The sequence below is a fragment of the Lissotriton vulgaris genome, chromosome 1_1, assembly GCF_964263255.1.
Source record: "Lissotriton vulgaris chromosome 1_1, aLisVul1.2, whole genome shotgun sequence".
NCBI classification, from domain to species: Eukaryota; Metazoa; Chordata; class Amphibia; order Caudata; family Salamandridae; genus Lissotriton; species Lissotriton vulgaris.
Window position 1 is genome coordinate 1,381,430,290 of NC_141685.1, and position 16,623 is coordinate 1,381,446,912.

At 45.0% G+C, this 16,623-nt stretch overlaps 1 protein-coding gene across 2 annotated transcripts in view; it reads left to right on the forward strand.

The window, feature by feature from the left end:
• WASL (WASP like actin nucleation promoting factor) overlaps nucleotides 1-16,623 on the forward strand; it is a 274,169-nt gene that overhangs the window by 128,908 nt on the left and 128,638 nt on the right. For both annotated transcript variants that reach the window (XM_086966799.1, XM_086966791.1), the window contains exon 3: nucleotides 4,138-4,224. In XM_086966799.1, the coding sequence (XP_086822925.1) occupies nucleotides 4,138-4,224 (87 nt within the window). The remainder of the gene's footprint in view (nucleotides 1-4,137; nucleotides 4,225-16,623) is intronic.

A 16,623-nucleotide genomic window follows, 5' to 3' on the forward strand; every position in this document is an offset into this window, starting at 1 on the left:
CAGTAATTAGACCAATCTTAAAAAAAAAAACCTTCTGCAGATCCTAAATCACTCACTAATTATCGGCCCATCTCACTCCTTCCCCTGTTTGGTAAGATTATGGAATCCTTAATAAATAAACACCTCAAATTACATCTAGAGACAAACAGGCTCCTGGACCCGTCACAATCAGGCTTTAGGGCATTCCACAGCACCGAGACTGCCCTCCTTGAAGTTGTGGATAACATAAGATTGACACTAGACTCCAACCAGTCAGCCATACTAATCTTGCTCGACCTGTCTGCGGCCTTCAACCCCATCTCGCATCACACTCTCTTAGAGCGTCTTGCTGAGGTTGGTGTCAAAGGCTCCGCACTATGCTGGCTAAAAAGCTATTTGACCAACAGACGGTCCAAGGTTCAAGTCGGTGCGCACTCCTCTAACTACTATGAGAACGATAAGGGCGTCCCACAGGGGTCCATACTGAGCCCTACGCTCTTTAACCTGTATGTATCCCCTCTTGCTAAGGTCATCCGAGCACACTGCTTCGGAACCGTGTCCTACGCAGATGATACGCAAATACTGATTACTATCAATCAGAACCCGGACGTAGCTGTTGTGTTTTTATGGTACATAATTTAGGAATTTGTTATTTATATGTATTTATATATTTTTTTATTGTTCTTGTTATTTTAGAAAAAGGAGGATAGTAGGTATTTTGATATTTTAGAAAAAGGGAGGATGTGTAGTATACTGTGTTTCCCTTTAAATTTTTCGTCTTGCATTATTGCATTTCCTGTGTATCCTTTTAAATGCTGGTGTTCTGTGTTCTACAGTGCACTGTTAGAATGCTGGAATTTACCTAGGCACTCTACCTCCTGACACTGAAGTACTAGGTTATGCTTTTCTTCTTTGATTAAAGCTACCACTTAATCATTCTTCTAGTGGTATTATTGAATGAAAGAGAATACTACAGTAACCAAACTGAGCTTCAAAAACTGCATGGTAGACATCCAGGATTGGATTACCAGAAACTTCTTAATGATGAATGCAGGAAAGACGGAGATTCTGCTCTTTGGAAAGGCAGATAAAATTTGTCCGAGGATTGGTGGCCAGCCTCCCTTGGCCCTTGCCCCACGCCCAAATCCTCAGTGAGAAATTTAGGGGTAACAATCGACAATAAACTGACCATGTCTGAACATATTAATAAAGTTGTTGGCACCAGCTCCGGTCTCATGCGTAGTCTGAGAAAATGTTTTAAATGGCTCCCCCTCTCAGCTCGTATGCCTCTAGTACAAGGACTTATTGTTTGTAGAATTGATTACGGGAACGCACTCCTGGCGTCAACAAATACCACCTTGCTGGCCCGTTTACAGGTCCTGCAAAACACTGCTGCCAGATTGGTGCTTGATCTTCCTCCCCGTACCCCCTCATTACCCTGCTTAAAAGCCTTGCACTGGCTCCCAATATTAAAGCGTATACAATTCAAACTATGCTGCCTGGTCCACAAATCCATCACTGGGCATGGCCCAGCTTACCTAGAACAAAAACTTAAGGTCTACCACCCGGTGAGAAAACTTAGATCATCCACCAAGTTCCTCCTAAGTGTCCCCAGAGTACGCACTGCTAGAAACGGTGACAGAGCCTTCAGTAAAACAGCTCCGGAAGCATGGAACTCCCTGCCCATCCAGATTAGGATGGAACCAGACTACCTGAGATTCCGAAGACCGTTAAAAACATGGCTCTTTTAGATCCGCTTCTGCTTTGTTTGGGTTTTTGATAGGACATTCTTCTGCAAGCGTTCTGAGACCTTCGATTGATTTATGCGCTATACAAATGAAATAATAATAATAATAATAATTGAAAAGACAGCCCAGGTTATCAGCTGGTTGAATATGTGTTGCTAGGGAACGTAGGCAACGCAGAGAAAGAGTTGAAATTAGAGGCCTCACGGGACCTCCTAGAGATGTTGGGGGGGAAGCGTTGTGCCTCATGCAGTGCCTGCCAAGGGTCTCTCCTCTAAAACGGGAGAGTCCCCTTGGCAGTAAGGGCCGGGGCATGTGGAAACGATGTATGGGCTGGAAGAAGACTGAGAAAAAAACTGAGGGTTCCCCAAGGGTATTGCTAACTCGGCGTGACCCACACTCTGTAAATTGAAGTGCGCGGTAGGGCCACGCCGGTGCCATGCGGACAGATAACTCTTGCGGTCAAAAGGAAATCAGAAGGCCGAATAAAAGAAAAAAATCAGGCAAGAAGGAGTGGTTGTTTCTTTAAAAAGCCCACATAGGTGCCAGTCGATGCGCCAAAAGCGCCGAGGTACATTTTCAAAAGTGTATAAATTCTTAAAAAATAGAAAAAAATTAACGGACAGCATATAATGGTAGTTTTATGTAAGGATCACAGCATACCATAGAAAATATAAGGTTAACAGCAATATAGATATTCAAAATGTTAGTTACAAACAAGAAGTGTATAGAGGGTAATAAAAGTAGAACTTATCTGCTTGAAGCCGCATTTAAAAGAGGCAGATCTTTCTAGCCTTGTTACCTATGTTACTTTTGAGTATTCTAGAGCTTTGCTTTGTGATGTATTAACTTTAAAATGGCTGCTTCAAGTTGCATTAAAGGAATAATGCAAAATGGTAGCCTCCGGACTTGTAATGAAATCCCCTCGGTCCGAAGCCTGTGTTCGCAGCTTTTGCTATTAATGTTCTACATTTAATATCTGCGCGCATGGCCACAGTTGTTAGCTGTTGAACATTCACAACAAGAGCTGTGGAAGGGGGCTGAAGTCAGCCCTTGTTCTCCCCGGCTTGGCTGAATGCTTTTGGTAGTTCAGCCAAGCCAGGTAGACGCAGGAGGTGAGAAGCATTCACCCTTCCCTCCTTCTGAAGCCCTAGTAACACTGAGTGACAACAGGAGGGAAGGGTGAAGGCTGCTTGTGTTCTCCTGCACGGCCTTTGCCTTTCGCTTTCCTCTGCCTAATTAATATATTTTCAAAAAACGGGAAAGAAAAAGACAGAGGCTGTGTATTATTAGTACATTGAAATTTTGAGAGCAGTGGGCCTATACCAGTTCTTATAGACCACTACTGTTCCATTGTCTTCAGTAAAGCTCTCAACATTACAATGTTCTAATACTAATTAAACAATTTGCAGACTGATTGCACCTGTAATAATGAGGGTGCTAAAAGGTAGGTAATAGGACCAATTGTAGGCTTCTCATTGGATGAAATTCGTTTTTAATGGAATCTGGGACGGCTTTAGGCATGGGTGACTGTACAAAGTTTTTGAGAAACTATCATTATCATGATGAAACCCATGTGTCAAAGGGCTGTGTGAAATATTTAGATATTTCATAATAACCTGTTAAATGTTTGATATTTTACGGATCCATGTGTGATTTTCTTTTACTCACTTATGAACATGTGAGATAAAACCTGTTGACCTAAAACAAACAAGTAGTTCTAGTAGTGTTAAATTAGAATGGGCTGCTCTGATTGTTAATGGCTGTGGGCTGCCTTCTTAGGGTGATGTCCTATTGGCCCTCCTCCAGCAGTGAGCAGGCGAAATGAGAAATAAATGGTTCATAGCACAATATTCTGGCACAGAGCATGACTTAAGGAGGACTAAAAAGCATGCACCCTCCTTGAGACATATTGACCACTAGGGGATAAAAGGGGACTTGATAGTGGATAGAGCACACAAGCGAATTATACTTCTGAGTCCCATGCCCAAATTGGAGGTAAGTGACTGGTCATAACAGTGGTAACCTGCAATGCCAGTGCTCTGCGCTCCCCATTTGTAGGTAAATAACTTCATTGACTCAAACTACAGTTTTGGAGTTCGCTTGCAATAAATGTTTGAGAGCAAAACCCATGTTAATTGGCTGGAAATTTAGACATTGATCATCTTAACTGGTTTTTCTTTGTCATTCTTCCTCACAGTCGTATTGTATTCAACAGTAAACGTTTAGTCAGTTTACTTTTACATTTTCCTTACTCCTTTCTTGTGTTTCTTGACTAACTAAGTTTCTTTGATGAAAAGAAAAAGAAACAATTCCTTGTGAAGTTGTCAGTATTTCTTGTATCATGCATCAGAAATGTATTTGACTTGCATAGAGCTAACATTTTTATGCTTGTAATTTTTTTGTTTTTCAGGAAGGAAGACAATTGTTTGAACAGGAGCTGTATGTTAATTTCACTTACAATTGCCCTAGAGTGTATTTTCATACCTTTGCTGCTGATGTAAGTCTTGCTAATTATTTATGTAGTGAGTACAAATATTTATTCTGTGCACCCAGAAGCATTAATGGACTTCTAATTATCATCTGCTTGATTCACATGTGTATTTTAGTTGCTGTAACAATTGACACCTATAGTCTCCTGCTTCTTTAGCCAACAGGAGGATGAAGGTTGCCAAGTGGACTCTGACTGATTGAGGACACTTTAGAATTCCTTAAGGGAAACTACTTCTATAATTTCTTTCTCTGCAACCTATTTTAAGCATAAGTCGCTCTATTAATATCAGTAAACCCACCTGGATCCATCCTCCTTGAGGATCAAACCGAAGGTCCTAAATATCTGGTAACTAAACTTTCATTTTAGTTTTACACAAATGCTACATTCACAGCACACACATTCTACCTCACCACTGCATCCTGTTCCTTCAGCCTTACCTTCTTGCTGCTCGATACTGGCCGTCTAGGGTGAATCTTTCAAAAGGGTTCAACTCTGAATCCTTGTAGCTCACCAGTTAATCTGCCACAGTAGGACCCACTTTTCACCACATAGCGTAATGTGGCAACAAGGTAGCTCAGTCAAATTAAGTTGAAGGTTTGGGATCCTTTGACCTCATCTAGGATCTGAACAGGAGTGCGGTCTTGGGTAGGTTTCTAGAATGAATATTCCGCTCTGAGCCTACCTCTATAGAATACTCCTAGAACTTGGGTGCAGATTCTTCCAGTCTTCTTCTTAATTAATAGCTGCTCAATAATTACCACACTCACAGACTCAAATGAACCCCAGCCTAAACAGTCAGTCAATCTGCAGCTTTGGACTGGTCTTAAAGTGTTACCCACATAAAGCATGCACACTATTCACGATTTCATATTAAATGTGAAGACTCAAAACAAACCTCAATAATTAGATCTGAAAACACACTGTCTAAAGCAAGGGAAGGCATAACACTGTTGCAGTCAATATTTCTTCTGAAAAGCAGCTCCATCACACTAACCTGTAATTGAAGTAATTCAATTCAATAGAAGTCTATTTGGCATATAGAATAAACCGTAAACGCATACAGAAAATCCCCGAGAGCAAGCTTATCATACTGTCAAATAAAATTGTATGTACATAAATATGAAGAAGACACATACTAAAACTCAGTGCAAAAAAATATTTTTAAAATGCAGTTAAAGGGTAGATAAAACATTTAATCAGGCTACATAGTGTAGTGTAGTTTCCCAATAGGCCCTGCGCATTGGAATAACATAAACAGTAGTATCGACGTAGAAGTGCGGATCTTCCAGGCCTCTACTGACTATGCTAAACTTAATTGGGTTTGTTACCAACTAGCTCAGAGGTCACTGGAAACTTTCTTGACTGAATAGGAAGTGATCAGCTTCCCTGGTACAGACAAGAAGGGATTCAGTTTTCCAACAACCGTGCAACATGACAACTTTGCTCCTCAGATAAGAGTCAATCTCTAGAGTCGTGTGAACAATAGACAGTTACTTTACTCAGTCAGTTGTTGTGCAGATTACTTTCACAATATGTAGAGAATAGAGAGACGGGCGTTTTCAATAAAGGGTAACATTTATTGAACAGTCTTTCTTCTCGTACAAGAGAGATGAATTGCCACAATTGCAAGACTTGTTATTATAAAAAGTACGTACAGTAAGATGAGTATTGCGAAATAATACTGTAAAAGCATTGATATGGTTTCTTAGCCATACAATGGTTTAAAATGAATAGAACATATATACATTCATATATACATTAGGCTAAAATACTCAACTGGTGCCTCTAACTACGCCTACCCCAGTGTACCTGACCTAAGCCTAATACTTGGGAGGGGAGTAAGTAAGTAGCTTTAAGTCAAGTTGTTTTTGCCAAGGTTTGCTTCAAGAATTCTCTCTAAGGGTTTAGTCAACACCATACCTCTGGGATAGAATGCTGGAGGTCTGGTATCTCCTTAAGGGAACTCGATATCCCAGTCACTCGCAAGAGTAGGCTGGAAACGCTGGAGCTGGATTTCTCTGCAGGAGAAAAGACAGCGTCTCTTTCAGCGCGTCGAGGAGGAGGAGGGGCAGCGTCCGCGGGCAGCTTGCATCTGCTGGGCTCTTGCAGGGGGACGGCTGTTCAGCTCCTAAGTTCACCACACCATTGTTCGCTCGTTAGCAGCGATAGCAGTAGTGATAGCAGCGATGGTATCATCAGCATAACAGCAGCAACTTCAGCGTTTGCTTAAGGCAACGTTGGTAATATTTATACCTGAAAGGTGCCTTGTTTGACGTAAGTTTTTGGACATAAGACGTCAATAAAGATGTCACTAGGAAGTGATCGTCTATCAGTGCTCATTAGAGTTCTATTACTAATCAAAAGATAGCAAGCGGGGCTTTCCCAGGTTGCTGAGTTTTTATCTTGTTGAAGAACTCGGAGTGTTAATCTAGGAATCTTAGATAGTAACTTCTGCTATGTCATTGCACTAATTGGCTGCAAAGGAAGTGGCAGAGGAAGCGATTCTGAAATGTGGCTCTGTTCGTGTGAGGCCAGAGACGAGTTTCTGAATATTGCATTTGATCGGTTATGCCAATATAGGGAATAAATGGATTTATAGCCGAATAGGGGCATAAGGTCACAGTATCGATCAGGGTCCTAGATTAGAACGTGGCAATAGTGCTCTGTGACCGTATGGCTGCCCGGAGAAAGTCTTACAGTGGTGCATGTCTTTTCATCAGTGAGTTGTTGAAGATAGTGATAGGCCTGAATACAGTACCGGTGTTTCCTGACCTATAAAAGGGGGACAACATTTTTAGTATAAAATCTATAAAAATCACAAAAAAAGGAAATGTATTGTTGACTGTCTAGATACATTGTTGCAGGGGCAGACTCTAAGATCAAGACTGTGCTGGTATCCGAGTGTAAAGGAAAGCAAATATTTAATCATGTCAGTTCTAAAGCGGAGTAACAATGAACCCTCTCAATGACCTCTGGTATTCCACGAGTAACTAACATATGATAGCTCAAAATTTAAGTGCAGATATTTGGCCAGCAGATTGTCTGGAGTGTTCAACATTTGTCGTCTTTCAAGTGAAATAACAAAAAGCCTGTACATGCTTTCTATCACAATCTGCTGGCAGTTGTTACTCCTTTTTTTAGGGCTCGCTGCCAAAAGCGCGCAAAAGTGCGCTCTCGCTGAGAGAACTATAGCTGTCGGCTCAGCCGACAACGAGGGGAGACGAGAGCTGGCTACGCGCGCAGCATTGTCTATGGCAGAGTCTGATTCCTACGCGCGCCTTGGGATTGGGTCGCGCGCGTCGGAATCCGACTCTGCCATGCTCCGTACGTTTCAGTTTCTTTTTGACCATCTGCACGACGCGAACGGGCAGATAGACAGCTGGCAGTTTACCTTTGTGTGTATCACCGCAGCCAGTGCGAGTTTTGGCAGGTGTCTTCAGGGAGGGGTGAGAGACGCAAGCTGCTTGCAGTGACCTCTCTTACCACCCGGGTGCATCCTCTGTGAAGAGAGTGCTGTAATTGCTTATGCTGCAGGCATATCCACCACGGCAATTTTGACTGAAAGTACCCAGCACTTTCCTTCAGTTGCTGGCGAGGATGCAGTGTCGTGAGACCACAGCTAGGGCGCTGCCGATACTCTCGGAGAATATCGCGATTCTCTCCGCCGAAAACAGCAGGCCACACTCTGTTCCTGGAAGTTTTTTTGGGAAAACTGAGGTGCGCAGTGCCGGGAGGCTCCCTTCTAGACCTCATTCGGGACAATTCACTCCGGTAAGCGTTCCATGAGCACACACAGGCCACAGACGCTTTTTCAGTACGGCGGGCTGTGCCTAATAATGCTCGCGGTGCAAACAGGTGGTCGGAGGCATTGCCTTTGTCCTGCGGGCTGCTCCAGGAGGCGTTGCGGGCTCGCTTTCCCCCGCTGAAGGGAGAGGGGTTTCCCTTATTTAGCTGCTTCAGGACACTGCTGGCAGGACGCTCCTCGCAGGGCACCAAGAGAAGGTGTACAAGGGGGTTTCGTAGTTAGCAATTTTTCTGCAGCGCTTGGGGTGTCACGGGTAGGTTGCTGCGGGGGCATGTGCAGAGGGACAGACGCGGGGCCTTATCGCTTGATGTCAAAATCTTTGTCCGGTTGTCTTATGCCCCGACTTCCCCTAATCGTGCTGGCAGCAGGTGTGATATGGGGTGAATAGCTCGCAGACAGCAGCAGGGCGGCTTGTCGACCTTGAAATTCCCGGGGCTGCTGCTTTACAAGCGTACCGCATAGGCCTTCCTAGCGCTGTGGGCTGTACTCTGCTTTTCCGGCGCTAGATGCATAGGTGCAGAAGGTGACTCCGCTACGGCTTGCCACCATGCTGGTCCATGCTCTGCTCGCCTGTAGGCACTGTGGCCGTTGTGCTCTTGATGTTGGCTCTTCGCCTGCGTGGGCACTTGCGGAGCGTAGGGGCCCTTGTCCCTTACAGTGAGCCGGTCCTTCTCTCACGCGATGTGTGCTGCGGCACTTCCACCTCCACTTTTCACAGTTTTTCTGATTCTGTGCTGGCAGCGGGGTGCCGTAGATGCTGGCAGCACTGCCCCTCTGGAAGACGAACAAAGTGGCTGCCAGCACACGTGCAGGTGTCCTCTGCTGGTTAGTGGCTTCATGCACTTTTTGTTTACTGGCCTTCTTCATTCCTACTTCTGTGGACTTGAATAGACAAACGACATTTTTTACCCCTTGGCTTCATTACGTTCACTGTGCTCTTTACACAGCTTGCCAGTTCACGATGCAAGTTATAGTCTTTGTGAGAAGTTTGAGATCCTGGTGTTTATGGCAATTGTGTGTTCCACATATGCCACTGCAGTAAAGATAACAATCTTTGCTACGAGCCTAATTTGCACTTTATTATCCCTTCGCTGTCTACTTTCCCAACACTTCGAGAAACTATTCAAACTTATCATATTCGCCCAGACTGCTTGGCTCCCTTCTTTTTCTGATAAAAAAGTGTGAATACATTACAATTAGCTTTGAGGCAATTTTACCCTTTGTGAAAATCTAAAACCTCTTTCGACAAAATGGAGTTGATTTATGTTTCTTTTTTGCTTGCTTTGGTGCATTTAATAAATTAATTTATTTATTTTTAAAATATGTTTACAATTTGCTGTTATGGGAATTGAAGTAGAGGATGTGGCATAATAGCCAAAGCCGCTGACTTTACCCACCACTGCCGAATACGCCATGATTGCACAGACTTGCACGCAGAAGACCGCATTATACTTGCCTGGATTCTCATCAAGTAAATTAACAGAAAAGTCCCAGCAATTGCTCAGTTTTTCACCGTACTCGTCTCCTCTGTGTACATCGGACGCATTATTTCACCGTACTCGACCCCTTCAGAAATTACTCAATCCGTTATTTCACCAATCTCTTCCCCTTCAGCACTCGCAGAACACGTTATTTCACCGTCCAATACATTACAGATGGGACGCGCTATTTCACGTCCCTTCAGCACCCTCACTCACCCTCACTCACCCTCACCCACGCTCACCCACCCTTTCACCTTCACCCACCCTTTCACCTTCACCCACCCTTTCACCTTCACCCACCCTTTCACCCTCACCCACCCTTTCACCCTCACCCACCCTTTCACCCTCACCCACCCTTTCACCCTCGCCCACCCTTTCACCCTCGCCCACCCTTTCACCCTCGCCCACCCTTTCACCCTCACCCACCCCTTCACCCTCACCCACCCCTTCACCCTCACCCACCCCTTCACCCTCACCCACCCCTTCACCCTCACACACACCCTCACTCTCACATCCCCTCACTCTCACATCCCCTCACTCTCACATCCCCTCACTCTCACATCCCCTCACTCTCACATCCCCTCACTCTCACATCCCCTCACTCTCACATCCCCTCACTCTCACATCCCCTCACTCTCACATCCCCTCACTCTCACATCCCCTCACTCTCACATCCCCTCACTCTCACATCCCCTCACTCTCACATCCCCTCACTCTCACATCCCCTCACTCTCACATCCCCTCACTCTCACATCCCCTCACTCTCACATCCCCTCACTCTCACATCCCCTCACTCTCACATCCCCTCACTCTCACATCCCCTCACTCTCACATCCCCTCACCCTCGCACACCCGCACTCTCGCACACCCGCACTCTCGCACACCCGCACTCTCGCACACCCGCACTCTCGCACACCCGCACTCTCGCACACCCGCACTCTCGCACACCCGCACTCTCGCACACCCGCACTCTCGCACACCCGCACTCTAGCACACCCGCACTCTAGCACACCCGCACTCTAGCACACCCGCACTCTAGCACACCCGCACTCTAGCACACCCGCACTCTAGCACACCCGCACTCTAGCACACCCGCACTCTAGCACACCCGCACTCTAGCACACCCGCACTCTAGCACACCCGCACTCTAGCACACCCGCACTCTAGCACACCCGCACTCTAGCACACCCGCACTCTAGCACACCCGCACTCTAGCACACCCGCACTCTAGCACACCCGCACTCTAGCACACCCGCACTCTAGCACACCCGCACTCTAGCACACCCGCACTCTAGCACACCCGCACACCCTCACCACTCTACCGCCCTCACTCAGTCTACCGCCCTCACTCAGTCTACCGCCCTCACTCAGTCTACCGCCCTCACTCAGTCTACCGCCCTCACTCAGTCTACCGCCCTCACTCAGTCTACCGCCCTCAGTCACTCTACCGCCCTCACTCACACGATCTATCTATCTATCGCCCTCCCTCTATATCGATAGCCCTCCTATCTATCTATCTTTCACCCTCACTCTAGCTATTTTTCGCCCTCACTCTAGCTATCTTTCGCCCTCACTCTAGCTATCTTTCGCCCTCACTCTAGCTAGCTTTCGCTCTCACTCTAGCACACCCGCACTCTAGCACACCCGCACTCTAGCACACCCGCACTCTAGCACACCCGCACTCTAGCACACCCGCACTCTAGCACACCCGCACTCTAGCACACCCGCACTCTAGCACACCCGCACTCTAGCACACCCGCACTCTAGCACACCCGCACTCTAGCACACCCGCACTCTAGCACACCCGCACTCTAGCACACCCGCACACCCTCACCACTCTACCGCCCTCACTCAGTCTACCGCCCTCACTCAGTCTACCGCCCTCACTCAGTCTACCGCCCTCACTCAGTCTACCGCCCTCAGTCACTCTACCGCCCTCACTCACACGATCTATCTATCTATCGCCCTCCCTCTATATCGATAGCCCTCCTATCTATCTATCTTTCACCCTCACTCTAGCTATTTTTCGCCCTCACTCTAGCTATCTTTCGCCCTCACTCTAGCTATCTTTCGCCCTCACTCTAGCTAGCTTTCGCTCTCACTCTAGCTATCTATCACACCACCACAGCATCACTCAGGGGTACCACAGCATCACTCAGAGGCACCACAACATAAATATGCGCTACCACAGCATCACTGAAGGCCACAGCATCACTGAAGGCCACAGCATCACTCAGCACCACCACAGTATCAATCAGTGCAACCATTCAACAATAACTGGTTCAAATATTTTCTCTCAATTTTTCAAGCTTTATTACAAATGTCACAAAGATGTTAATATTTCCCTTCTGTTCTTGGATTTTCGTCACAATAAAATACACTGAACATAATCTTCACAAAAGGTATTTACAAAAGTTTAAGCTATTGCCATTATAAATTACAATAACTTTTATTTAAGCATTATTTATTTAAAAAAATTAAAGGCCATTGTTATTTGAAATATCAATACATCCAAGTCACGTAAATACAAAACATGTTGCATTACAAATGCTATAGGTGTCACATTTGCAAAAGATAAAAGTATTGGCATTGTAAATGACAAAGCTATTAATTTCGCTATTTTCAAAACCAACGCATAAATAAAAAAAAATTCATTTACAAGACCAATAGCTCAAACTTTCATAATGCGAGACCTATTGCATTGCAAATGCTTGTTATGTAGGTCAGTCAATCACACTCCATACTTTTTATGCTCCACCACTTCCCTCCTAAAAAGAGGAGCAACTTCACCGTCTGAACCCCAAAAGAGCGTCTTCGTTCTACCTTGACTGTACGAAAGCGTTCCAGGAGGACGACCAACCCATCATGGGGTATGTCAGTGAAAAGCCATGCAAAAGTGGACCATCTCCAGATGGATCTTGCTTTGCATTAAAATCTACTATGAATTAGCCATAAAGCTACCCTCATGCTCATTCCACCAGAGCTAAGGATGCGACCACTAGGTTAGCATGCAGAGTTCCGTCCTGGGCCTCTGCCAGGCAGCAGCGTCGGGGGCTCTGCACATATTTACCACGCACTACTGCCTGGACACAAGTCTGTGAGCATGGGCATTTTGCCCGTTTGGTCCTGCAGGACTTCCTAGTGTGAATTATTTTTGCAGACCCACCTCTGGAGAGGTATTGCTTGGGTATCTATTCTAAAGTAAGGAATTTGCAGCTATAAGTCTCTATCAGATGTACAGGTTACTTACCTTCGGTAACGCCTTAACTGGTAGAGACACTCTATTGCAGATTCCTTACTGACCTACCCATCCACCCCACTCTGCAAACTGATTTCGAGGCACGGAGCTTTCCCCTTTCAGGGTTCTAGATTCCAAACTAGAGGTCAGTGTTCTTTGTGCCTCAGTGCACCTGTTGTGGAAAGTTGCAAAAAGAAACTGACGTCTGCTATATAGGCACCACACACGTCACTTCTGGGGCGGACGATGCCACACATAGCCGAATCACGCCACCTACCGGCGCACAGGGCTACTGCTCATGAAAAGTTTCCTGATCCAGTCTGACACCTGGGGAAAATGCGGATGTAAGAAATCAAACATTTTTTTATTACAGTCTATAGCACTTATTTGGTCATAAGTTTACACTCCCTCTTCCCAATCCTGTTTCAAAAATGACAAGGAGTCATTCTCTTTAGTGTTGCCACATCCATACCCGAGTTCAGATCAACCAGGGCACCTCTACCTTGTAAAACACCATATCCTCCTTGAGTACCATGTACTCCAGCTTGTAAACCTTAACCTTGCATACCACCTTGATTTCCTGCTAACAGATTCTGAAAAACTTTCCGTGCATCTAGATGGAGTCTCTATCAGCTAAGGCATTGCCGAAGGTAAATATCTCGTTTATCAACAACTGCTATGCATTGGCCAAGAAGTAGCCCAAAGAAGGGCTTCAAGCTCAATGTGCCAGGGCCCTGGTCACTGCATTGGCACGCAGAGTTCATGTCCTGCACATTTGTCAAGCAGCTACATGGGCGTACTTCCATACATTCAAAAAGCACTACTATCTAGAGTGCCAGGTTCTCCAAAAGGAAACTTTTGCCCACTCTGTCTTACAGAACTTTTTGGTTTGGGCCAATTGACAGACCCTCCTCTGAATAGGTATTGCTTTGATAACTATTTAAAAATTGAAGAATCTGTATCTATATGTCTATCAGAAGAACAAGTTACTTACCCTTTTTCTGTAACATTCTTTGTGTTAGAGACTCTAACCGCAGATTCCTCACCTATCCTCTCATCCTCTCTGCTCTGTAAATTGGACTGTCTACTAAAACGATCCCAACTCTAAGAATCTGCACACAGTTGTTCATGCTAATTTGCTATTATGGTTCTGCGTCTGGGGGCACGGACAGCTTGTTAAAAAATTGACATCAGCGTGTGGGAGTGGTGCCAATATTGGCTCTACAGGTCCCAGCAGGAGCGGAACAGAGCCTCACGGCGCCACCTAACTGTGCGCAGAGGTACTGCTTAAATGTTTCATATCCAATCTAGAGGACAGGGGGCATATTCATTAATAAGTTGAGAAATCTGGAGTTAGTCTACCAGAAAGAGTGTTACCTAAGGTAAGTAGCTTGTTCTTCCAGGCACTGCATGTGGATGTTGCTATGTGTGTAAGTTGTACTTTTTATTGGAGTTCATCTTTTATTTAGTATCTTGGGTGTGATGGATGGGGTTGGGTGATGGTGGAATTCTAACGTCATTCTGTCAGTGGTGGAGGTAGATGAAACTGCGGATGTAAGTATATTCCATATTTAAATAAATGCCACAAGGGAAAACCTATGTAAAAAAAAAAATACCATCACACAAGAAAAATAAATATCCAAAATGGCATTCCACTATGAAAAAGGGATGAAAAGATCACCAAAGTGGGCAAAAATGACCACCTCGCTCGAGAAAATACCACTTTTGTGAGAACTGGATACATTTTACTAGCTAGTGGACCTGCAGTCCTGCGCACTAATGTATCCACACAGTTTTAAACCAAGAAGTCTGTAAGATAGCTCCAGGGGTTGAACGCCTGATGAGGACGTATGTGTATTAAATGCAGGTGGCTTTATTGCATTTCACCAGGATGAATGAACTGAGTTTTGTACTTTCCATAATCGATGTTTATACTAATTAAATTATACTCCTGATTCGTCTTTGCTCGGATTCACACCTTTGCACATTCACCTTGGCTTCATGTTTGTTGATGCTTTTCTCTGCATCCATGCTGTGCTTGGCCCTCAGATGTTAAGTTCAGGGCATGTATTCCGTTCGTGTCGGTTGTGGAACGAGTGTGTAACCAGGAGACTGAACCATAGACAACATCCGGCCCCTTGTGGAATGCGAGTGCACTGGACACTTTCGGTTTCGCTGTAAACGCCATTATACTTGTTCTGCGAGTAACTACCTGGTTCAGTCTTAGCGAACAGTTGGTGCCTGGAGGGTCACCCAAAGGCTCTTGTTTTCAGCGTGGTCAATGAATCCTGGTGTGGTGCCGAACTTACTAGAAATTTCTAACTTCTGATTCATTTGTGGTAGGCGATATTTTGAGAATATGTTCTGTGCACATTTGTGTGTGTTTCTCCGACAGTGGACACTCATTGTGGTAACTTTAAAAAAAATGCCGCTTTCAGTTCAGTAAACTTCTCGGAGTAGTGCATTGTACTACTCTGTGTACAGGGGCGCCCGCATTAGGAAAGATAACTGTTAGGCAGCTGTGAAGTTAACTATCGCCGTGTTAGTAAGAGTTGTGTATGCTCCAAAGCGAGAGTTTTTATTCTTATCGCTCACTGTTATCTGTTTAAGATATCCCTCATTCCAATCCTCTGTTGTTGTACACGTCGCATCGCAAACAGTTAATGGTTCTCGTGTCTCGCTGCATGTTTTCATGCGTGAGGATATTTGTAAATAAGTCGAAAGCTTATTTATGATGTGTGCGTATTCATATGCAGATTTCAGTATTTTCTGATCATCACACACGGCACAAATACACCATGTTTCCAACCAAGCACACCTAGGGTTTAGCGTCCGACCCATCAACCAAGGTGTTTCAGTGTCGTGAGAGGCATCAAGCGATACATAAATCATAGTATAACAAAGTGTCTGAAGTACATTGTTGCTTTCCTTTATTCCTAAAGATACTTTGAGAGGTGCACACATTGAGAGTTTGCTCATTACTCGCTGACCTGTGATGCACCTTCATTTTTGATGGGTATTTCAATGACAGTCGTGATGTGTGGACACGCACTTCTTGGGGGTCTACTTAGGAGGCTATGAAACCTGATGATTGTGGTACTTTTTAGGCCTGGGGTTTGAAAGCACAGCTGACAAGCAGACCTACTGGTAACTATATAGATATAGTGGTCTGTTGGTCCACCCTTATCAATTATTGTCCTTTTATGATCAGGCATTGTCCTGAGACTGTCATTCTCGTCTTGGTTCAGTCAAGTGGATTATTGTTGATCTCTTCCCCAATGTTTTTGGTGCTTTGAGTGTATCCCTTCTGCAGCCACTCACGTGCTTAAATTGAACTACAAGTGGGACTACTTTAGAAATGTAGCTCTCTGTTTACTCTTGCTGGCTTCCTCCTTTGTGTTTGGCTCTAATTTGAGTATGCTGAAAGCTTTAGCATATTAACCCGGAGCGATTTACTTTGCCCATGCTTTGTACTTTTCTAAATTCAGCATATGGCTGGTAATTTCTTTGTTTTTATTGTATTGCCAGGTCTGCAACGATCCCCTTGTGAACAGTTTGTCTAAGTGTCAATTGCTGTCCAAGGCATGCCTGAGCTTGTGTATGGGTTCATTATACATAGTGCTGATGCTAACCGGAGTCTGCAGTAGGCATAATAGTTGGACTTTGCTTTTCAAGGGTTAATTTCTCTGCCTGTGCCAAGTGAGAAAGGTGCCATGCAAAGAGGGTGTTGCTCATTCCTCTACCGGTCCGTGCACTCGAGTGTGGTTGTCACTCTGTGTAGTGATCAATGTAGAGTCTGGTAGCCGAGTGGATAGAGCTGTGCCAGGTACAGGATTGGTGCCACCTTGCTACATTGCTGCTGTGTGTTATTTGCGAAGGTG